At 35.6% G+C, this 25,451-nt stretch overlaps 2 protein-coding genes across 2 annotated transcripts; one reads left to right on the top strand and one right to left on the bottom strand.

Moving 5' to 3' along the window:
* Positions 1-2,840: 2,840 nt before the first annotated feature.
* Positions 2,841-9,813, top strand: LOC131625087 (protein TIC110, chloroplastic-like). Its single transcript, XM_058895985.1, has 15 exons — positions 2,841-3,347; positions 3,791-3,850; positions 3,940-4,063; positions 4,174-4,242; positions 4,343-4,441; positions 4,726-4,792; positions 5,125-5,189; positions 5,328-5,422; positions 5,698-5,825; positions 5,928-6,028; positions 6,691-6,907; positions 6,998-7,152; positions 7,849-7,974; positions 8,065-9,033; positions 9,139-9,813. Exons 1-15 carry the CDS (start codon positions 2,890-2,892, stop codon positions 9,379-9,381), a joined length of 2,976 nt encoding a protein of 991 aa, XP_058751968.1. The 5' UTR covers positions 2,841-2,889; the 3' UTR covers positions 9,382-9,813.
* A 9,424-nt stretch (positions 9,814-19,237) lies between these two features.
* LOC131625049 (beta-galactosidase 9-like) lies at positions 19,238-23,463 on the bottom strand. Its single transcript, XM_058895965.1, has 8 exons — positions 23,282-23,463; positions 22,987-23,075; positions 22,226-22,331; positions 21,205-21,292; positions 20,954-21,075; positions 20,352-20,555; positions 19,948-20,183; positions 19,238-19,615 (listed from the first exon to the last, which is right to left on the bottom strand). Exons 1-8 carry the CDS (start codon positions 23,348-23,350, stop codon positions 19,492-19,494), a joined length of 1,038 nt encoding a protein of 345 aa, XP_058751948.1. The 5' UTR covers positions 23,351-23,463; the 3' UTR covers positions 19,238-19,491.
* Between the last annotated feature and the right edge of the window lie 1,988 nt (positions 23,464-25,451).

Here is a 25,451-nt window from a genome sequence, read left to right as displayed (position 1 = left end):
TCTCGTAGAGAAATCCTAGAATTAACTGGCTTAAGTTTAACTTTTTCCCAGCATTCAGCTGGTTAGCCATGCAAAGATATCTCTTTGCTACTTGTATGGACCTAGAACAAAAGACGCATCTCGAAAGCCAGAGTGCTAGAAACGCAATATGTTCTTCATCTGAGACTTCTGTGGTCGTTTCGTTGTGGTATTGTTGAATGAAAGCAGTGTAAGTGACTGTTGCTTCATTAAAATTGATGGTGTCAGTATCCATGAAATTGGGGTCGAAGGTTTCTCCAGTTGGTCGAAGCCCTGTGATAGCAGCTACGTCGAAGAGGGTAGGGGTAACCATTCCACATGGAAGGTGAAAGGTATTGTGAGAAGCATCCCAGAAATAAACTGACGCTACTAACATGGTTTGGTTATATTCTAAGCCTGTTTTGGATAACTGGATTAGGTCATAAATCCCTAGTTGTTTCCAGAAAGAAGCCTTTTGTTTTTCCACCTTCGTTAGCCAAGCGTAATACAATTCAGGATCTTTTGCTAAAGGGATTGACCTAAAGACTTTCACAAAATTGGTTACATAGTTTAACCTAATTTTCTCTAAGACCAAAGAAGTTTCAGTCAGGGATTCTTTTGTGTTGTCAGGATCAACTGAGATTGGATGACATTCTTCATCTATCTTATTCTTGCTAACTAAAGGTCTAGTTTTATAATAAGCAGGGAAAAATTTACTCAAAGAGGGGTTTTTTCCTCCTGGTAAAGGACCCATGAAAGCATGAGTTTTTCCAGAAAGTTCAAAAGGGGTGATTACCTGATAAGCATAGATGGCGCGCGCCTCTGCATCGTTTGGGTCTGGAATGTGTTCTTGATTCTTTATCTGTGTAGGATTTTGAAGCTTTTGAATGGGTTGAAGAGCATTTGAAGAAGACTCCATGAGTAAATTTGATTTAAGAAATAGGTTAAACTAAGCCAAAGAGGATTTTTCTTGTCTATGTTGAAGGTAAGGAAAATAGGAGTGGAAGTTATGCGAGGGTAGAAGTTCAAGTATTTAAAGGTTTAACGGAAACCCTTTCAAATCTTTTGGGTAAAAGTCAAAAGACACGCGACAGGCGTTGATTTAATCCAACGGCGGTCGAATAATTATTAGCCTTACTCCTAGTATATAGGAGTAATGATCATGAAGTAATGCCAGAACGTGGGAATGTAAGTTCTGAGAAGACATCTTTGAAAATGACAAGACGTTTTGAAAGTGGAGTCATAAATGATTATGACGTTAGTCAGTTGTCTTGGAACTCTAAGAAGTGAGTAAAACGAAATCTCATCAAGACAAGAAACGCTTATTTCTCTTGTTTTCGAAACAGGCATTTATGGGGGGCAATTTGTTGGCTGAAGATTTCGTTTCGAAAGGATATTCTTTGAAGAGTTAGAATTCGAAGGAAGATGGTTATTGATGACCATTTTTGAGATTAAGAATGGCTACTGATGGCCATGTTTCGAGAATGATTGTTTGAGTTGGAACGAAGATAGTTAGAATTGGAGCTAGTTCGAAGTGAATTATCTTTAAAGACTTAAACGTTTTGCGAAATACGTAAGGTACTGGGGCTGAACGTGTTTTCGTGGCATTCTCGGTTCTGATCACGTTGCCACGCGTCGAAAGAGGATTCAGGCGGGAGGATTTGAATTTCGAAGTAGTTTGTGTAACTGCACAAGGACAGATGGCATCCCAGGGATTCTTGCGAGCAACGTGGCATCAGATTAGTGTAGGACCGTTAGGGTCGAAATTAGTATAAATAAGGGTCTTAATGTTAGGATTCCGTGTGTTCATTTTGTACAAATCACTCACAAATCACTCAAGTATCAAGTGTTTAGAGAACGAGTTCGCTGAGAAATGTACGTATGACACCAACACCATTTTAAATACATTTGTATCTTTCTTTATTCAAGTATCTTTTCAATTCCTTTTATTTTCTTTGTTTTAATTTTCATTTCGAAGCACTTTACATTTCTGCATTTTTACATTCTTGCACGTTATATTTGTCCACTTTGCATTCCTGCAATTTACATGCTTTTGTTTACGTTTCTTTGTCGAAAGACATATTAACATATGTAACAAGTGTTGTTTTTAAGTGAATATTCATTCGATCACATCACAAACAAGTTTTCTTGAAGTCAGAACAAACAAACATGAATCAAATCATATCGAGAGGCAATTGTTTGACTATGTCCTATGATCAATCTAGTCGATCCTGCGAGTAACCAAAGTATATTTTATAGTTTGGAGGACTAGCGGTTGTTTACTGGAAATCACCGTAAACAGAACGAGAATGATCTCTTCGTAGAATTTTGCGGGAATCGAATATTGCTTCCCACAGACGACGCCATTGTTCCGTTTTGAAACTATAATTGGATGTCATATATTGGTATAAAATTCTGAAGCGATGGTGTTGATCTCCGTTACGATGGCGAGAGGGTAGACTTGCAATGTTAGTACTCCAACATCCAAATCATTTCAAGATTCAAGATAAGTGTAATGAAATGAGATGTGAAAATGTACTATGCGTTTCGTGTGAGATGACTTTTATACTCTGAATTAACTGTAGTTGATCTAAGTTAATTTGGGTCTTAGCCATCTGAGCTTTTGGCCGACCAGGCCGCAAATTTTCTGAAATGAGTGAGTAGAGTTAAAGAATAGTTTTGTAATTTCACTTTGACTAGGGAGGGACAAATTAGTTCAACAATCGGAAAACGGTTAGTAAAAGTTAAAAAGCCCATTCAAATCAACAGGCCCATTTACAAAATTTCTTCGTTTATTTTTTCGTTAAACCCTATGGATCACGCCAACTATATACAACCGACTCTTACATATTCTACAACGTTTCGTGAATCATTTCTTACACAACCAAAACAATGAACCCTTCATCAACTCTCAAACCTTCTTCTCACCACCACCACCCTTCTCTCCTTCCCTTACCCTTCTCACTCTCTTCATCCTCCAAACGACACCGTTTCAAAGTCTCATTCCCGCGTTGTTCTTCTTCATCATCCGTTCCTCCGCCTGTCTCCAAAGACCTCACCGGAATCGAAAACGTTGTCGACAAGCTATCTCCGCAACTCCGCCTGGCTACGTCTGCTGTTGTTATTGCTGGCGCTGTAGCCGCCGGGTTCAGTCTTGGTTCAAAGTTCGGTGGTAGCCGAAATGCAGCGGTTGGTGGTGCTGTTGCTTTAGGCGTTGCTGGCAGTGCTGCGGCGTACGCGTTGAACGCGGTTGCTCCGCAAGTTGCTGCTGTCAGTTTGCATAATTATGTTGTTGGACTTGATCATCCTTCCATGTTGAAGAATGAAGACATTGTTGGAATCGCCAATAGGTTCATTTGAATTGCTGTTATATTATTTTTTGGCGTTGAGTTTGTCATCTTTATCTATTGTTATTAATTTCAAATTTTAGATTAGTTAGAGTTCATCAAATAACTGCCATAGTTTATTAAAATTGATGATCATGATGATCAAGGTTTTAAAAAAAGGGTTGCGGCCACTTGCAATGAGTCAGAAAGGCTTTCACAATTTCAGTCAGTACAGACGTCACGACACTGATCATTATCGTCCTAATGTGAATTAACCACAATTTATTCTTTAATATAAAAACTGTGAATAACAGTATGGGTATTGGCACTTGTCATTTTATCCGTTTTCTCTGTCACAAACGGTTTTTTAAAACCCTGACGATGGTGCTGGTAATGATCAGATTAATTAATTTTTATTGATTCAATATCTAATATCTATTTTTTTATGTTGCAATTCTTAATTTTAGGTATGGTGTGAAAAAACAGGATGAGGCATTTAAAGAAGAGATTTGTGATATATATAGACAGTGAGTGACGAATCAAGTTATTATTCAGTTTTCTATTTGCCTTTACTTTGGCTTGGAATCGTTAAATTTTCATACCAACTTTTGTTCAGGTTTGTGTCGTCTGTGCTTCCTCCTGGTGATGAGGAGCTCACAGGTGATGAGGCTGATAGGATTATCAGTTTTAAGAATTCCTTAGGAATTGATGATCCAGATGCGGCTGATATGCATATAGAGGTATTCGTGTTGTGTGTTAATTCTGTGCATGGTTGTAGTGATTGAATAGGTTTGTTATCATTAATGGAAGTTGTTAGTTATCTTACTTGTTTATTCTTGTTGATGCCTAGATTGGTAGGAAAATTTTCAGGCTAAGGCTTGAAGTTGGGGACCGTGAAGCGGATATTGAGCAACGCAGGGTAAGTTACATGCACTATTATCTGAACCAGTATATGTAAATAGCTTTGTGGCTTTGAATGAAAAGTTGGGACATGACCATTATAGTGATCTCCAATGCAGGCATTTCAGAAGTTGATTTTTGTGTCATATCTCGTTTTTGGGGAAGCATCATCTTTCCTTCTACCTTGGAAGCGTATTTTCCAGTTCACTGATTCACAGGTTTTTAATTAAATATTTCTCAATCGGTACTTCTTGAATGTGTATTGTGATTGTTGTATTTGTATCGTACAATTAGAATGAATAATTGTATTATCATGCATATGGGTGTGTTTTCTCAAATACTAACATTGTGCAGACATGCATTTTCCCATGTATTCAATGACATGGATATCTCATCTCATGTCTTGTAATTTTGTTCTGTTCTTATATCATTTGGTTATTCTAGTTCTTTTGCTCTTTTTATTTGTTGTATAATTAGGAAGTAATAATATATTTCTTTTTAGGTTAAAGTAGCTATACGTGACAATGCGCAGCGGTTGTATGCATCCAAGCTGAAATCCGTTGGCAGAGGTAATTCTGTAACACATCTAGACTTGTTGATCTTATTTACTTATTTTTGAAAAAACTTGATCTCATTGTAATGAAGGGATCAATAACTAATTTATCAATTAATTCATTAATTTTCAAGCTGTCAATGCCATAATTTTATATCTTGTTTGTCGTTTTTATATTTAAAGCAAGTGCAGCACTCTTGCTTAGATTATAAGAGCATATCCATTATCCAATTATGAATTATGTAATTCTCTATATTAATTGATATTGGAAAAAAATATATCTGAAAATTTTAGAATTAGTGATCCAATATTGTTGCTCTTAAGTTCTAACCAAATATTGCTCACCAGATATTGACGTAGAACAACTTGTTACACTAAGAAAAGCTCAACGTTTGTATCGTCTATCTGATCAGGTGCATTTTCTTATTCTTTTATTACTAGAACTTTCAATTGCTTCTTTTCTCTTGGATAAACCTTTCTTTGACTTTCAAAGAGTTCCTTGGTGGGTAATAAAAACTATTTATCGACTAAAATGAAAATTTTCTTTGAAGCTTGCTGAAAACTTGTTCAAGGAGCATACAATGAAATTGATTGCTGAAAATATTTCAGTAGCACTTGATATACTTAAATCCCGCACAAGAGTTGTGTAAGTTTTCTAGTTATGAAAAAAACATTTACTTATACTCAAGTTCCTTAGCAATGTTTGATTTTTATGGATTCAATTTTTTTTATTGAGGAATTTTATCATTTTAGGTTTTCATTAATAACTCCATATGAAATATCTAATTCTGTCGATACTATTGTTATTTGTTAGCATTTTGTTTTTTAGTTTTTTTTAATAAAATTCTTCTTATTTCTCGTTAATATGAGCAATTTGCAAATGTAGAATATACTGCTTCTAATCAATTTAAAATTTTTCAGTCCTGGAATTACCCGAGTGGTAGAGGAGCTTGATAAGATATTGGCATTCAATAATTTACTTACCTCGTTAAAGAACCATGCGGATATGGATCACTTTGCTCGAGGTGTTGGCCCAGTTTCCTTGCATGGTAAGCCTCTAGACTGATTTCATTTTATATCTGTTACATTAAACTTCTAGTCTTTTGAATATAAATTCTAAGTTGACTGTAGTTCATATTTGATTGGCATAGGTCGTCAATATGAAGGTGAAAGAAGGATAGGGGACTTGAAACTCCTTTACAGAGCATATGTTACAGATGCTTTGGGTGGTGGTCGCATTGAAGATAATAAGGTAAATGGGCGTTGCATTCATATAAGCACTGTAAATCCTGATTCTTTATTTATTCCAAACATTTAAGAAAAACATTTTTTCTTTGGAACTAACATATTTTGAAGAAGAGTTTGGATAAATGTTTTCTTGAGGGAGAACATTCCTAATGTTTCATTGGATATTAAAAAAATTGTATGGAAAGAGGAAACTCTGGGAAATTTTTGAGTTTTTGGAAAAGATAGATGGAAGAAATTGTATGGAAAAAGGAAACTTAGAAATTTATGAGTGTTTGGAAATGATAGATGGAAAAATCTAGCCGTATATTGGAGCTCCATGCTTTTTTCTCTACTCATTTGGCATTCCAAATTTAATTTAAACCTTTAAACTCGATCCAATCTATTGGTGAGTCTTTCAAGACGTCCTTTATTCTTTGCCCCCAATTTTTCTCTTAATACAATGCCAAAGTTTAATTGAACTAGTTGGTTAGGGTAATATCTGTTAATAGAATATCCTAATCCTTGTTCTCTGAATCTCATTTTACTATTCACATTTAAAGTAGATTCCTATTTGTCATAACATTAGTTCGTGTTATTCTTTTCATGTTTCAATGCTAAGCGTTTTTATGTGTGGATATTTTATTGTAAAGACAGATTGATTTCTAAAATATTAATTATATATTTCAGCTTGCTGCACTAACTCAGTTGAGGAATATATTTGGAATGGGTAAACGTGATGCAGAAGAAATTACAATTGATGTTACATCTAAAGTATATCGCAAACACCTTGCAAAGGCTTTTACAGGTGGTGAATTAGAAAAGGCAGATAGCAAAGCAGCATTCCTTCAAAATTTGTGTGATGATTTGCACTTTGATCCACAAAAAGCCTGTAAAATTCACGAAGGTAGCTTGTTCCACATCTTTCTTGTTATATTTCTTCTATGTTCTTTTACTCTAACTATATCAAAATCTAATTCTTGTTTCTAATGTTTAGAAATTTACCGCCAAAAGCTTCAGTACTTGATGGCTGATGGGGAGCTCAGTGAGGAGGATGCTGCTGCTTTGTTGAGATTGCGTGTAATGCTCTGTATTACTCAAGACACTGTTGAAGCTGCTCACTCAGATATCTGTGGTAGTTTGTTTGGAAAGGTACTAAGTTTCTCTTTTTCACTACTGTTAATTGGTTATACCTACCAAATATACACGCACACATTTATTGACAAAGTGATCATGTGTCTTCACCTCTGCTATTGTTTTAGACTTGAGAGACAATCTTGTGTACTATTAGATTTAGGTTTGTCCTCATTTGTTGGTCACTTGTCTGACCACAAATTAGTTAGAATGGTTTGTGGCTAGAGGAAGCGGCACATGGGATGATACTTTTGCTGTCATAGGATTTGCACGTGAGAGATTCTATGTTTTAATAAATTTTTTATGTTGAACTATTTTCTGAATGAGCCATGCTATATTGTACGAAACGAATGATACGAAGGGCAAAATCATTACTTAGAAAAAAAATAAAACTGCAGCATTTGACTGAATCATGGTAGGGGTTAGTGTAATTCTTGCTTTTCGTTTCTTTTTTCTTCGTAACAAAGAGCATTCTCCTTTCTGAATTTCTGGTAAATTTATTTAGGTCACATCACATGTTTTAACTCTGTAAACATGTATCAATTTGTACTATTTTTGATTCTCTTCAGTCCAAGCTGAAAAGAACGCAAAATCAATAATTATAGTTAGCTGATAGTATTCTTATGTAGAGATATTAAAGTTTCTCTTATGTTTTCTCCTGTCTTGCAAGAGTATGTTTAAAATCAAGTTACTGAATTATGTTTTTCTTCATAGATTGTCATGGAAGCAATTGCATCAGGGGTTGATGGATATGATGCTGAAATTAAGAAATCAGTAAGAAAAGCAGCACATAGTTTACAACTAACCAGAGAAATTGCTATGTCTATTGCAAGCAAGGCCGTGAGTATCCATCTGTCAGAAAAATTGATAATCATTTATGAGGGTTTAAAATGGTTTTAACTTGTGCTTTGCTATTATATGACGCTACAGGTAAGGAAGATGTTTATTACTTACATAAGACGTGCACGAGCTGCTGAAAATTCTAAGGAGTCTGCGAAAGAACTCAAGAAGCTGATAACTTTCAATACTTTGGTTGTGACGGAGTTGGTGAAGGACATTAAAGGGGAGTCAGATGATGTTTCAACCGAAGAGCTTGTAAATAAGGGTGTGACAAAAACTGAAGACGAAGAATGGGATTCTCTTCAAACACTAAGGAAAACAAACCCAGACAAAGAACTTCTAAAAAAGATGAAGAAGCCTGGTCAGACGGAAATTACTCTTAAAGACGACCTTCCCGAAAGAGATAGGACTGATCTTTACAAGACATACTTGCTTTATTGCCTAACTGGTGATGTTACAGAGATTCCATTTGGTGCCCAGATCACTAAAAAGAAGGATGATTCAGAATATATTCTTCTAAACCAGCTTGGTGGGATTCTCGGTTTGAGTGGTAAAGATATAGTGGATGTACATAGAAGTCTTGCAGAGAAAGCTTTTAAGCAACAAGCTGAGGTGATTTTAGCTGATGGACAGTTGACAAAGGCCAAGGTGGAGCAACTTAATAATCTGCAGAAGGAAGTAGGCTTACCCGAAGAATATGCGCAGAAGGTAATCAAGAGTATAACCACTACCAAAATGGCAGCTGCCATTGAAACTGCAGTGACACAAGGACGGCTGAATATCAAGCAGATAAGAGAACTGAAGGAAGCTGGTGTTGATTTAGACAACATGGTCTCAAAGAACATGAGAGAGTTGCTCTTCAAAAAAACTGTTGGTGATATTTTCTCATCAGGCACTGGGGAATTTGACGATGAGGAAGTATATGAAAATATCCCCTCAGATCTCAACATTAGCAAAGAGAAATCAAGAGTTGTTGTCCAGCAGCTTGCACAAACAAGGTTATCAAATTCACTTATTCAGGCAGTCGCACAATTAAGACAGAAAAATCGTAGAGGAGTGGTGAGTGGTTTTTTGAAGCTTTTTTTTTTTTTCGAAAAATATTATAGGTTTCCAAATTTTGTTATGGATTTTGTCAAGTGTGATTACTTCTCACCTTCTGTGCAGGTTTCTTCACTCAATGATATGCTGGCTTGCGACAAAGCTATACCCTCTCCGCCATTATCATGGGAATTGCCAGAGGAGCTTGCTGATCTTTACACCATATTCTTGAAAAGTAGTCCATCTTCTGAAAAATTGACTCGTATGCAGTTTCTTTTGGGCATACATGATTCAACCGCAGATGCTCTTCGGGAGATGGGAGATAGATTAATCAATATTGCAGTGGAGGAAGAAGAGTTCGCATTCTGACTGTAACAAAATAATGGTTAATAGGCACATGGAACATGTGGCGACCAATTTTGGTTTGTGATTTTGTTTAAAGAAGTCAGAGATTGAAAATGAGAATCATATTCGAGATGCTTGGAAAAGAGGCGAAATCAGATTTATACATACACTTACTGTTGGAGTTCAAATTCAGATAACCAAATTATTGAGATCAATCAATTAATTAAATTTATGTTTTGAATGAATATATTATTGAGCGTATATGTATACTATACCCCAAGGAAAGCAGCACTGAAGATTTATATGACTGATATTAACATTTGTGGGAAAAATGAGGTTGAATATCTTGTAATATGATACTAATATATAGAATGGTCAAAGGTTAGCATTCATGCATATTTAGTTGATGCAACAAACTTATATGGAATGAAGATTCTGCTCGGGGTAAACCAAAACTTTTCATTGAAAGCTTGAATATTTTTCAAAAAACATAGACTTTTCTTATCCCTATTGATATGCAAATCAATAAAAATTGAGGCGTGTTTACCTTTCACTAAACAACATATTGGCTTGCAAACTTGATATCTTTATGAACATGTCCAACACGTTCAAAAGTTTTAAGAATAATTCAATCATTCCATCCTGATGATCACTAACTTATTTTTCGTAGAACTCATTCGTTTATTTACTTTTTTTGGACACATTTTGAAAAAACATAAGAAAGGTGTCGGTAGTTAAGGTGGAAGTTTTAATTTTGACAAGATCTAAGATCTTTTACATCCAACGTGAAATTTTATTTTTGTCCTCAGCTTCCGTAGATGCACTTTCGGAAGTTTTTTTTTTTAAAAAAAAATTGATTTCTTCTATAGGTACATCTAGGGAAGTATTAAAAGGGAAGTATTAAAAAATAGTATAGTATAATTTAAAAGCAAATGTTTTCGGTTGGAGAAGCCTTCCGTAGATGTATCTACGGAACATGGTGAAAACAGAGTGTTCCGTAGATGCACATACGTAACTGTCTCCTATATTTTCAAATCATGTTCATTTGATTCCAAAACTAAATTTTGGTTACAAAAATGTAAAATTAAAGTAATACATTTTAAATACAATAGTAGGTAAACCAAAAAAAATACATCGTATAAATAATGTCGGTCATAATGTAGAATATATCATCAAAGTAACACGAGTAACATACATACATCATCAAAGAAATACAAACATAAAAAAAACCACTACTGATTTGAGAGTTGTTTAAGAGTTGATAGTTTGAAATGAAGAGAATAAGGGAGGCGAAATGTCTGGCGCGAGTTATAACCTCAAACCTTTCCGTAGATGCATTTACAGAAGAATTTCGTAAGTGCAGCTACGGAACAAAATAACGTTAAACAAAAAAAAGAGTGCTTTCAGAAGTGCATCTATGAAAGTACGAGAGCATTTTAGTCAATTCGATGGTGCGTAAGAAACTCATGAAGTGGGATGGGAAATTGTCTTAATTTTTGGTAATGAGAGAAATAAATAAATATAAACTAAGTTAAAAAAAATGTCCTTACATCTCAACAACACTTGAATACGATGGTAAGATGCTTACTTAATTAAAGGTCTTAGATTCGAACCTAAATTTAAACATGCACCAATGTTAAGTATTTTGAGAAAAAGTTTTATCACCATTCATCATATGCTAACAATGTTGAAAAAAGACAAGACTCATGCCCCGTCATAAAGGATCTCAATGATTAACACATAACTTTATAAGGATACCCGCATGGGCATGACTCAGAAGTTACATTTTTGAGTCAAAGAAGGGGGCGTACTCTAGGCAAATATAACCATTAGTTTCCTTCGCTGGATCAAATCGATAACTTTTGAGGACAGTTGAAGATTTAAGTCTGAATTGTTATTTTTACCATCAACATATAGTCCCCTGTTCTTCAACTCTATAAATTGAAGCGAAATATCTTAGATATTTTTAAAATGGGGATGTTTTGAAAGTCATGGTTGACACAAAATTGGTATTTCTATCTTATATATTAAAAATAAAATCATTTTTCATTACATCAAGAGGCTTAAGAACAATTGTTCATGTAATTGAGCCAATTTTTTATTATCGAGGAGCATATTACCTTTTGAAAGATATTTAATGAGATTCAGAATTTCTTGTCTAATTTTTAGGTGTTTTGGGTAATATTTTGTAATTCTCAAGGATCTTTCTTTTGCTTTTTGAGATTTTAATTACATTGAGGCATTTATCTAAGATTAGAGGTGATACTCGGTAGTTAAAAATTACCAAATTATACTATCTTTTAGACACACCTCTAAATATGGAGGACTTGGAATATGGAAAACATGTATTAAATCATGTTATTAAGGGGAATTGTATATGGTGAGAGGTGTGCGTAGTGAGAAGTTGGGGTGGTTTTAAGAATGGAATGTTGATGTGATAAATGGGTGGTTTTGGTGAAGATGAGGGGTGATGGCTGGAGTCACAAAGTGGGTAAGCCAAGAGTGTATTATGTTTAAACTGGTTTGGGTATTAAGGTGGGGAAGGTGAAGAGGAAAGGGTACTATTAATTTTGTTTTTTGATAAGTGACTTATAGAATAATAAAGTTATAAGTTGTTATGCCTTAATGTAGTAATGGAAATGATGGGTAATTCAGCAAAGTCGTCTTAAGTTTTTGGAGGATTATGTGTAAGTTAGTTATATTTCAATGTGACAAAATGAATAAGAACCCTATTTAGTCTCGATAATATTACTAGATCCTATTTAGCGACAATTTCACCATGGAAAATTTGAGGCCCTATGATGTAGCCTATCTTACACACCTTTAAAAATGACTTTGTCTTTCAAGTGGTGTAAAAGAAGGAATTACTAGTGTTTCGCACGAGAACCAGATGATGATCGGCGAAGCTAATTTGAGCTTTACATTGTGATGGTGCTTTGTATCCGATGCGGTGAATGAAGTTAATCTGGAAGGTTACCACTCCAACGCTCAAGTTAGGTATGGACAAACTCAAAGTAAAGTGAAATCTTGGAGAAATGAGTTTCATAACTGTTTTTGCGCCAAAGAAGAAGTATTAATAAGTTAGGAAGAATCGAGACTTACTAACATTTCTCTTAGGGCCTCGATCCAGCGCGGAACTGTTTCCACCGGGCTTGCTATGGTGAGAAGCATAGGAAATCTTCACACCGGGTCGGGCAATGTTACACTTTTATCTCTCGAGTTGGGCAATGAAAAGTCAAGGAACACTTTCAATAAATTATTGTCTAATCAATAAGACGTTTCACCTGATTAAACCACATGTGGCTCTAGGTGATTAATTTAGTAAGTGACGCGTATGGCTAGACCATTCGAGTGCACTTGAGTGTATTTGTTACCCTGAGAAGGCTTATGGGCCATTGGATCATTATGCCGACACCACCCCATGATTCTGTAACGTTCCCCCTCTTTATATAAAATTCCTTGTGTGTTTCTTTTAGAACTTTTTGATTTCCGTCTTCCTTCTCTTTGCTCTTACTTTCGTGTTTTCTTTTGCATTACCCTGGGTGATCCTTCTTTGATCCCAATAGTTTCTCCTCTTACTTAAGTTTATCTGTTGCTACTCTTTATATCCAAACAACTTATTTTGTTCAACCTTTTTCTTCAGGTACTATTTCTTCCTTTACCCTCCTTTTTTATATTTTATTTTCCATGGATGGCCTAGGGGGTATACCTTTGAACATAAATGGAGATGGTGGGGGAGATTCTCCTATATTGGCTGTTTACAAAATCCCTGACATTTCAAATGAGGAGTCTCTATAGGTCAATGATCTCATTTCTAATTGGATCATTCTTAGTGATAACTCTGGGACTGGATGAGGTTCTGTTGAGAGTGGGGGTGGACCTCCATACCTTCTAATGGGAACGTGGAAGGAGACTCTCACCCTCTGGTTTATCTAGAAGTTGTTGTATGCTTGACTTCCTCCGTTCTTTACTACCAAGACATGAAGGCGATGGTTGTTTCACAAAATAAATCAAAGGTCTGTCACTTTTCTAAGACTTTCGCCGCCTCTAGTGGCAAGGAACTTATAAAGGAAGAAATTAAAGAACACCTCCTATTTAGGAACGATAATCCCACCTCTGATTGTTGTTATCTTTTATGAGACAGATGGAACAATATGGTTAAATGGGGGAGACCTAATTTAGTTTGGCCTTCTAATTCATGACTCTACCCTTGGGTTGATCTTGAGATAATAGGGACTGTCTCCGCATTTGGTCATTCAAAGAAGGTGGTCGACACTCATATAGAGGTGGGTACCTCTTCTGATTGGGTCGTTTCACATGTTAGCGAGGGTAAACGGATATGCAGTTGTTATGACAGGTGTGCTATTCCTTTCTACGAATGTCTTTTCATCCGGTTGAAATTAAGGCTACCCTTTAGTGCGTTCAAAGAGGGCTTGCTGAACCATTTGGCCATATCTCCTTTCTGATTTCATTCATCTGTCAGGGCTTTTGCAAAGATGTGCCAGTATTGGCGTGAATATCAAAGGGATGGGCCATATATGCGGCTCTTTTTCAATTTGTTCCTCGTATCTCAGGCTTCGAAAAGATTATGTTCATAGTCAGGGGATCATTTCTATTCGTTAGTTGAACAAGATATTTGGCGTATATAGACTGTTGGAAGAACTTCAAGGACCACTATATTTTAGTAACTTCTCTGAGCCTAAGGGTTCATTCATTTTTTTTGAAATGTTGACCAGGAGGTTCCATCCTACTAGGGGTGGCAAAACGGGCCTGGCCCGCGGGGAAAGCCCGTTTTACCCGCACTTTTTCGCGGGGCGGGGCAAGGTTTTAGGCCCGCTCTCTTTAATGTGCCCGCCCCGCCCCGCCCCGTTTTTTTGTGGGCTTTTGCGGGCATTTATTTTTTATAGAATTTTACTATTTTTAGGCCTAAAAAGCCGAATGCCCGCGGGCTTTCCCCGCCCCGCCCTCACTTTTTTGCGGGGCGGGGCAAGGTTTTAGACCCGCACTCTCAAAAAAGCCCGCCCTGTCCCGTTTTTTCGCGGGCTTTTGCGGGGCGGGCCTAAACGGGGCGGGCATGCCCGTTTGCCACCCCTACATCCTACCCTTCTCCTTCTTCTCGATGTCAGGAAGGGTTAGGAAGTACTTGTCTTGGGACCATTTTGAACGAGACTCTCTTAAATTGCTTTGGCGATGACTGACCTTCTTCGTAAGATGAGTGGTTGATGAAGGATTTGGTGTACTTCTATGAACATTTATGTTATGAGGAAGAGAAAAACACTAAGGAAGTAGGATCTATGAAGAGCAGAAGCAGTTTATTAACTCTCAAGCTATCCTAAATGCTTCTGGTGTTGAGGAAAAGAGAGGACTTTTGGTGATAGGAGAGTTTTTTTATTGTGTGGTTGATTGTATTTCATTGTTTACAAATTTGATGGCCTCTGTTAGGAACCTTTACGAAAGAAGGAAGGCCATAGAAGCCATGAATGCTGCCAAGGCTTTCCCCTCATCTGGTCCTTCTGACTCGACTTCTGACCAACCAAACCAGCTATCATCCGACCTGGTTGTATCACAATCTTACTTTTCTCTTTCGACTTTGACAAAAAAGGTGAAAGGATGAGTGAACATTCTCACAACCGTCTTCATTCTTCACCAAACGCCCCCCTTAAAAGGGGAAGAGATAAAGATCTCGTCTTAGAAGGTACTGGGTAAAATATGAAAACTTCTGATTCTCGTTCTGTTGGGATTTCTCTTGAAGCCCTAGATGTTTCTATTTCTATGCTTCCCGCTGTTCTTTCCTATTGGGTTCCTCGGACGTCCCATGAAGTACATAAGTCCTTCTTGAATCAGGATTCTACCTACGTCCATAATCTTTCCAATTCTAGGAAGATGGAGCTGATGGCCGAGACGACATACCATTTATTCCATAGGGCTTCCAGGTTGACCTTGGACGCTGTCGGATGACATGATATGCTTGTGCATTGCAGTCTTTTAAAATAAAGGGACCAATGGAAGAGCAAGTGCAAAATGGCTACTGGTGAGCGAAGTTCCCTTTAAGAGAAGGTACATAAACTCTAACTAGATTTGACTCAGCCTAAGGAGGAGGTTATTTCTGGAAGGTCGAATCTAGTAAGTTATAGAATCACCAAAAGGAAGTGAAGACTCTTCGTACTCCTTCTGCCCTGGCGGCTAAAATCATTGATTTGTAGAATAATCTTGCCACGACAAACAAGGCTCTTGAAGAAGCAAATGCCTATACTACGAAGTCTTTATCTTATTTGATTGATACTCAGAAGGTTCCGAAGAAATAACAAGAATCTTTCTAGGGATGGATGAAGGAGAATAACAAGGCCATCAATGATGGTATTCAGGGCGCTCACTTGCTTTTCATTGGTCCATCGAGCAAATTCAGTTCCTCTATCCTTGAATTGACATTCCTTTATATAAAATAGGCATGAGAAAGAAGATCATGGACAGGGAAATAGTCAGCAATGATGAGGAAGTGACCGAGGGCAGAGATAGAAAAGATGAAGAGGAGAAGTCTAAACAGGGACGTGTAATGTCCATGATTATCTTTTGTATTGTTTTTTGAAAATAGTGATATTTGGATTATGTTACTGGCCTCCTGACCTTGAATTTTTTAAAAAAATCTTTCCTTTCTTAGTTTTATGCTTCTCCTTTAATTTATAGCTTCTCCATTTTGTTTCTTGTCTCTTTTTCTTGGTGTGTATTCATTTCGTTCTTCAACATTGTAGAAGACTCTTTGTGGCCAAGGGTCGGCTCCTCTTGTGTGCCCCTAGGTCTTGTTCTAGTCCAGTTTTGACATTTTCAAGGCATTATCGCATAGGCCTTTTAATGGCTATCTCCTAAGAGAGTGGAATGAGTGTACCGCATGTGATGCGATGATTGACATTTTTGTCTTAATTTCTGCTAAATAAAAATACCAAAGTATCTTGTAAAAAACGTCATATTCATTACATTTTCTTTGTGGAGTAACTTTAAGCTACTTAACCGTAATACTTCTAAAGTCTCTTTCCTTGTGCTAGAACTGATTTATGTACGACCCTTCCCAATTGGATGCTAACTTGTCGTCCTTGACATTATTTCCTCCCACGTCAGCTCGTCTCCATACGAGCCTGCTCGACTCAAACTCTCGGGGTTTCACTCCTCTGTTATATTTAATAGTCGTTGCTCTCTTAACGACCATGCTCAGCAGAGATGTGACACTCTTTTTTTATTCCAACATGTCTACTTCTTATCTAATTGCTTTGGATTTATCTGCTTCGATTAGGGGATAAGCTATCCTTTAACTTAATTCTTCAATTTCAAAGGGAATGATGGTTTCTATTACATACATCAATTAAAAATATGTTTCTCTAATGGTTGAATGCAACGTTATTTTCTTGGACCAAATGACATGTGGGAGTTCATCTGCTCAATTTTCTTTGGCCTCGGTTAACCTCCTCTTTGACCATCTAAGAATTACCTGATTAACATCTTTAGCTTGTCCATTGGTTTGAGGGTGTTCCAATGACGTGAAGTGTTGTGTAACCTTTAGCCCCTCCAAAAGGACTTTGAACCTTTTGTCTGTGAACTACGTACCATTTGACGGCTTGGGGAATCCCATACCATGCCTAGATGTTTATTTTGAAAAACTTCAAGATATTCTTTGATGTGATGTTTGCTAATTTTTCTGCTTTTATCCATTTGGTGAAGTAATTTATGGCCATAATCAGGAACTTGAGTTGCCCCGAGGCTTGGGGGAATGGTAAGAGGATTTACATTCCCCACAATGAGAATGGCCACGACACAGTTAAGAAATGTAGCTCGAACAGTAGTGCATTATACACGTCCCCGTGTCGCTACTATTAGTCGCATTTCCTAACATATTGTTTTGCACCCTCTATCATGGTTGGCTAATAATAACCAGCTCTTAAGAATTTCCTAGGTTCTACCCCGCAATTCCTTCATGTACTTTAGCCAGGCATGAGAGGCTTCCTATTTTTTAAACACTTTAGCAAGAGAGTTCGCAATCCTCTTTTGTACAATATTCATTGTTACAATCCTTAGGACTTCAATGTTACGGATCTTCAAAGTTTCTTGAATATAAAAATGATTCACAGTTGAGGGTCTCATAGTAGCCAACTTGGATAATATATATATACCCTGGTGTTTTCCTCTCTCAGTCATCGTGAACTTGGTTAGTATTTCTCTAGCTAGTTGGACGTAACACTGAAGCACTGGCTCCTTCGTTTGAGCCTCACCTTTTATTTGCAACACTACTAGATAAGAATTTATTTTCAACTTAATGCTTTCTGCTCCCATCTCGGATGCCAACGTGAGACAATCTATTACTGCGTCGTATTCAGCTTAGTGGTTAGAAATTTAAATCTCAATGATACCTCGACAGTTAACCCAACCTCATTCTCAAGAATGAGTTCGACTCCGCCTTTCTAGATGTTGGGTATATGGTCCAATCAATTAGATAGTTCAAAAATATATTCTAATCATTCTAACAATTTCCAACTCATCTAGCTAGGCTCAAAAAGTATTTTAGGCTATTTTCTTTAAGAAAATAGAGGCTTTAAAAATATTTTTAGAAAATGTATGATTTAGCCATATTACTAGTACAAAAATGTTAATTTACACCCGTTTTTTATTAAATTTACACCCATTATTTTTAATAAAAATCGGGTGTATATCCACAGGGTGAGAAATGTCTAACGCATTTACACCCTATTTTAAAACGGGTGTAAATACGTTCGTAATTACTCCCTATTTTAAGAATATCGGGTGTAAATATGTTCTACGTTACACCCTATTTTAACAAAAATCGGGTGTAATTTGGCGTAATTACGTTTTTAATTACACCCTATTTTAACAAAAATTGGGTGTAATTACGTTTTTAATTACACCCTGTTTTAATAAAAATCGGGTGCAATTGGACGTAATTACGTTTTTAATTACACCATGTTTTAATAAAAATCGGGTGTAATTGGGTATAATTACATTTTTAATTACAACCTGTTTTAATAAAAATCGGGTGTAATTGGGCATAATTACGTTTTTAATTACACCCTGTTTTAGTAAAAATCGGGTGTAATTGAGCGTAATTACGTTTTAATTACACCCTATTTTAATAAAAATCGGGTGTAATTACGTTTTAATTACACTCTGTTTTAATTAAAATCGGGTGTAGATATGTTTTTAATTACACCCTATTTTAATAAAAATCGGGTGTAAATATGTCATTTATGAATGAACAATTATATTATATTTGAATCTATTTACACCCTATTTCATATACACCATTTAGTTATATTTCATTTTCACTCATAATATTGCAAATACTATAAAATCATATTTTAACTAACTCAAAATATTTTTAATATTAACCAAAAAGTATACAATATCATGTGCATTCATAATATTTCAAGTACTATAAAATCATACACATAAAAATTATATTTTAACCAACTCATAACACTTTCTTCATATATAATTTTACGCCATGCTTGACGGTTAGCTTCGGTGTTCTCTAGTCCAATTGAATCCAACCGCTTTCCACATGTAGCATTGGATTCATCCATGGCCAAAATACCACGCCCTGGAGAAGCAATTGCTTTCCACAATTTGTTCCGGAGGAAGACCTTCTACATTCGTGTACACCGACTTCATCTTCTCAAGCAAAATCTACAAAATTATTCATTATATAGCAATTCAGAGCCAAACAACAAACCTCTAATTTCTTAAAAACTACGAGGTTAAAAAATGTTTTACCGTTTTGTCAGCCTTGTCACTCCCTAAAATGAGTACATGAAGCTCTAACTTGTTGAACATGTACTGCCAAAGTCCATAAAATAATAAAAGCATCCTTTGTTGAGAATGTTATCTTCCCATTGAGTTATTCAGTATCGATAGTACAGTTTTCAGTATATGAATCAATCAATATCAGACTCAAGCTCAAATTTTTACAAGAATAAAATTATTTTTCATTTTCTTTCTTCTCTAGATTCAATAAAGAGTCTTGCAAGGGAAACTACACAACAAAGTGCATTATTCAGAATAGAACTTCCATTAATTTAAGGAATAAAAAAAATACTCATCTTCATATAAAACATATGTTCAGTACCATGATATTTAATTACCTATAAGTTGCCCATTGACAAATACACGCAGTATATCACGAACACTGTCTATAGTAAGTTTTGGATGAGCAGAATTTTCCTTCCAAAACAAGATATCACCAGCTGAAACATATATTCTGCATTTTGTACACAAATTAATGGAATCAGAAAACAATTGAATTATTATTTGATCAAATTCTTAAAGGAAAAAAATCGATTGCCATTTTATGGAATTCAGAAATGGTTTCTTCCAGGAAACCCCTTGGGCAGATAAACAAAGATGGCAAGAAAGCTTCTAAGACCAACTTGTTAAAAGTCTAATCCATGTTACCCTCGTCTTAATAAAAAGGTTGATTTTAAGCAGGAAGCATATATTCACACATAAGTCAGTAACAGTAAAACAAACTGTACGATATGCTTTGTAATGAAAATGATACACATAGAAGAGTATTCAGGAGTGCATAATTACCTGGTTGAATACCAAAGATAGTCAGATTGGTCTTTTGTTACATTTAAGTGCTCCCATATATCTTCTGCAGTGAAACTGCTCTTACTCCATATATTTATTGGCTCTTTCGTAGTCATCCATGACTTTGAGATGTTGGAGATGCCATTGGGGTGTGCCAATTGTTGGGCTGGCAAAAAAATAGATGCAGATGGAAGCAAATCAGACCCTACAAATTTGACTGAAGTTTGTGCTCCAACCTTGCATATTTCAAGAAGAAAGTTTTAGACAGTCACAATATAAAATTGCTGGCGATCCCACATTGACTAGTGATATGATATGGCCAATTATTGGTTATAAGGATGCAGAAACCATCACCACATGGGCTAAATTTTGGGTATGAATTAGTTATTCCTTGCATAACTAACCTTAGCAGTATTGAAAGCCACATTCCTGCAATTTGGCAATATGCTCACAGACCATGGTGGTATAATGTATGTTTGACCGTGAAAGGTCACAGCTGCTGCTTTATGTTCATCAATGTTGGCAAGGAAAGCTGAGCATTTGCTAGAGATTTGGGACAGAGACAAGTTTAATCCTTCAGTGTGGACATCTGCTTGGTATACATGTGCCTGAAATTGATATACAAGTTTTTCAGCAAAAAGAAAACGTCACCCATTTATCTAGTAGGATTAGCTTCTTAGTTCTTATTTAGAGTATTTTACACTATTTTATTATCTCTTAAGATTAGTTTCCATATTTCTTTGTAAACATCATGATTCGTATTCCTATTTAGTTAGGGTTTGAAATATTGTATTAGTATGAATGTGGATTAGTACTTAGTCTTGTCTCAAATTATAATCATCAACCATATTAAGTTATATTCATAATTCAAAGTCATCATTTTCTCTCTTCCCTCTATCTAAAACCTTTTTAACCCCAACATGGTATCAGGGCTACTATCTCCTATGACATTTCCCACCACTATTCCCTTTTTATTAAAAAATAACTATTCAGCCATGGCTCAAACCTCCTGCTTTGGACCAAGTTTTATATATGTTGGTGAGTCAGCAGCCACTAAAGCGGGCTCACAGAGCTTTAAAGCAGCATGTAGATCTTTCAAGTGACCCCATTTTGGCTCATTCAGCAAACCTAATAAAAAAGCAAGGTTAATCAGTTGATTGTCATGAACCATGTCAACACTAAGCAGTTATATAACTCCCCAAATTAGCTATCATTTCAACTACAAAAAGTAAAGTCCTTTGCTATTCTTTTACGTACCATACTCATCGATTGGAGAATCATAATCATAACTTGTAATTTGCAAGGGTCCCCCAGCAGTGCGGCCAAAATTTGTTCCACCATGATACTATAAAACATAAAAAGACTGTCAAGATGCAGGCCACAGATAACTCATATATCGATAAAAACTAAATTATAAAATGGACATAGATAAACCCCGTATAACATATATATGTTTAAATCTCAAGTGAAACATGGTGTTCAAACATGTCACCACACTGTGCATTATCTCTACATAGTATTCATCCAATGAGTCATCTATTTTTTTTACTTATCCAAGTCTTTTTTTGTTCAAGCCCCAGAAGAATAAAAGTAGATACTATCCAGAATTTAAGTTTTGATATGCTTTAATTCAGCATTTTCAGTTTTGAAGAGCAAATCTTTTTGTTTATGCCTCTAATCTGAGTAACGGGCTTTCAAATTTTCAGTTTCAATTTGATGTTTAATAAAAAGGGTTATATATGTCTTTTTTTCCTTACAAAATTAGTGATTTCTGATTTTTATCCATATTTAATTTTTATTTATTTTTAGTTCTTAAAAAACAAAAATGTTGTGTTTTTAGGCCGTGGGCTGATAGAATACAAACACACTATTTCTATTTATATAGACTAAAAACGAATAAAATTTAAATAGAAATGAATATTAAAATTTGTCAGTTTTATAGGAACCAAAAAACTGTTTAATCCTAATAACGAACAAAAAAGTGATAAAACAAACACAATGTAGTAAGTCTCTCTAATACAAATATTGGACAAAAATTCTCCATTAGATAACTAATGGCTATTTAGCTTGGCACGGTACAGAAAATGCTGTCAAGTTGCTACTATGGTGGCCCCATGGCATGGCAGATTCTGTGCCAGCTACCACCGGCCACAAAGTTTATTATACCAGCCACAGGTAATCTGCCATTTGTCATTGATAACACTGACAAAGAAGCCACAAATAAGCTTTTACTCTAAAATCCAAATAAAACTTTTACTCAAGTACTCAACTATCATACCATATAATAATTTTGAAGGCTTCCTCCACGCTGGAAAAAACGTGCAACTGCAAATGCAAGGTCTTCAACAGGTCTGTGGGGCAATCTTTCACCCCATTGTGTATACCTTCAAAAAGCATTGGGAAGCAATAAAAATATTTATCACAACAAAGCCAAATAAGTTATGAGCACAATCCTTTCTACTTTTTATTAATTATCAACAGTTCAACACACCACGTGCGCGCATTTCAACACTCACACACACACACACAGAAGTATGAAATCAAAATATATAGCCTAATCTGAAAGATTTACAAACAGTTTATATACAACATGGATTCTTAAACTTGTATATTACTTCCATTCACTATATAATCACACACCCTCTAGGCTCTAGTCATTTAGTTTTAGTGCACCTACAAGTAAGTACCTTATTGATATCATAATACCTCCTTAACTACATAATTCCTTAAATTACTGACATCTGCATCACATATGAGCAAAGTAGGCAATAGCAGAACATGACACAGCAGCAGCATGCCGCGTAAAATGTTACAGTGGCAGATACTATGGCTAAGAAAGCAGAGTAAAAGTTCAATTTCTGAATTTTGTAAAGTGATAGTAATAGACATGATTAAAGCTAGAGTTTCCAGAAAGAGGTAATAGTGACTATTGGTGGCAAGTACACTAATGCAATCTGCAACAGCAGTTGCTACAGCCACTACTGACAACCATTTGTCGTATTAAAAGACAATTCCCTTGAAGGATGAGTGTATTCATACCATCCATCCCAGTTCTCCGTCCAAAAAGTTGGTTTGTTAGGAGAGTTTGGTTTAAATCCATCACAGTAGTATGCATTGCATGTATCAATCTGTGGACAACAATATAATCTATGAATAATAATATCAACTTAACAAACCAATTTAATCATCAGTTATTCTAGATAGGAAATATTTTAACTATGTTTCCCTTTTTGTTATTCTTTTTATAATAAAAAGAGAGAACTGAACATATTTATTTTTTATAAGTAGAGGTAAATCACATTTTGTTTCAATAATGGAACTGGATATAATTTACAATCTCATATGGAGCATCAGTTTGCCTGCACATGACCCATGGAACACCAGCACCAAGACTTAGAGCCATGTTAGCCGCCCATTTAATGTACTCTTTGCCTCCATTGCCGTAAGAGCTTTCAATGTTCCCATATTCATTCTCAATCTGATAAAATTCAGTCACACACCTTGTTAAACACTACTTTGTACAAAGGGAAGCATAAAGTTTAACACTTTGTAAAAGATCCTTGTCACACTCTACTTGGACGTTGTGCATTATCCACGTGAAAGAAAATGAAATAGCAACAGCCACAAGCTTTACCACGCGAAAGCTGCTATGGCCCAGGTTGAACCCATATTGGATGCTACTAATAATTATGGCTCTTGTTTGCTCAAATATTTTCTCGTTTAAATTCCTTGAAATTGTCCCTATATTTTTATTAGGGTACTAGAAGTCTTGAACAATGATTTATTTGGAGGGACAAAGAATAACAAATCAGAATAATCCTTCTCTGTCACCTAGCCAACACTCTAGGCATCTGAATCTCGAAATACATAAGAGAGCTGCTTGACATTATTGGAGCTTCTCTACTATAGGTTTGCTGACTAGCCAGTGACTATTTAGAGATTTTGGGCAGGTTCAACAATATTGGGCTATGACTAGGCCCTAACAACACTCCATTCCTCCAAAGGAACTTTTCCATAAAGGAACATGAATTGTTTGAGGATCATAGTAACCTGTCTGATTGGTAAATTGAACTATTTGACCAATGTATAATCCAAGTCCTCTCCATTCTAGGTAACTGACTTTGATCTAGCACCTGCTCTAGTAGATATTATTCAGTTTCAACCTACAATTCCAGTTCTAATGGGAAAATACCCTACCTGTTCCCTTCCCTTTCCCACCTTTAAATAACAAATCATAATTCGCCAACCACAACCTGTTACAACATTGAATATCAACACAAAAACAATTCCGCAGTAGATATCAAACAAAAAAGAGAAATAATTCAGTTCAGGCATTTCACCCAACACTTGGTGTGCATGTTACGAATTCGTTATTAATCCATAATTGAACAACAATCACACAGCAGCAATCGAAAAAGAGAGACGAAGAAGATTGAAAGTGAAATTCACTGGAAAAAAATGCACGTACCGAATTCCATCATGAATCCGCGTCGGCATCATCTTCATGTATCTTTGGTTTCTCTTAACTTCATTCTCATTTGCTTGTTCCATTAATCACCATGCTCTGCCACGAGAATGAAAACCACATTAGATAAGCACTTTTAAGAGGAGCAAGAATCGCTTTTCCGTTTTCACGTTTGTTGAAGCTACGCTTTGTAGGTAACTTATTATTCTTTGTTTCTTTTGCATAATGAATGTTAAGTGACATATTAAATGAAATGTAATAAAACATATGATAAGTGATAATTATATTTAATATATACTATAACAAAACATGTTATACAATAAGGTTTCAGTGAAATAGATTAATATTTTAAGTTATAAAATTAAATATTTTTTTAGTCCATTTAAATTTACACCCGTTTTAAATTTAACGGGAGTAATTGAGATCTAATTATAATAATATTTTTCGTTTACACCCGTTTTTAAAAAATAGGGTGTAAATTGTCGCATGCTAATATTTAAAATAATATTTTATTTACAAAATTGCCACCGCGTTTCTTATTTACACCCGTTTTTAATATATTGGGTGTAAATGTTAAAATTATATTGTGCTTTTTGCACTAGTGTTATTAAGGGGAATTGTATATGGTGAGAGGTGTGCGTAGTGAGAAGTTGGGGTGGTTTTAAGAATGGAATGTTGATGTGATAAATGGGTGGTTTTGGTGAAGATGAGGGGTGATGGCTGGAGTCACAAAGTGGGTAAGCCAAGAGTGTATTATGTTTAAACTGGTTTGGGTATTAAGGTGGGGAAGGTGAAGAGGAAAGGGTACTATTAATTTTGTTTTTTGATAAGTGACTTATAGAATAATAAAGTTATAAGTTGTTACGCCTTAATGTAGTAATGGAAATGATGGGTAATTCAGCAAAGTCGTCTTAAGTTTTTGGAGGATTATGTGTAAGTTAGTTATATTTCAATGTGACAAAATGAATAAGAACCCTATTTAGTCTCGATAATATTACTAGATCCTATTTAGCGACAATTTCACCATGGAAAATTTGAG

Source organism: Vicia villosa, unplaced genomic scaffold, assembly GCF_029867415.1.
Source record: "Vicia villosa cultivar HV-30 ecotype Madison, WI unplaced genomic scaffold, Vvil1.0 ctg.000182F_1_1, whole genome shotgun sequence".
Classification (NCBI taxonomy): domain Eukaryota; kingdom Viridiplantae; phylum Streptophyta; class Magnoliopsida; order Fabales; family Fabaceae; genus Vicia; species Vicia villosa.
This window is presented reverse-complemented; position numbering and strand designations above follow the sequence as displayed.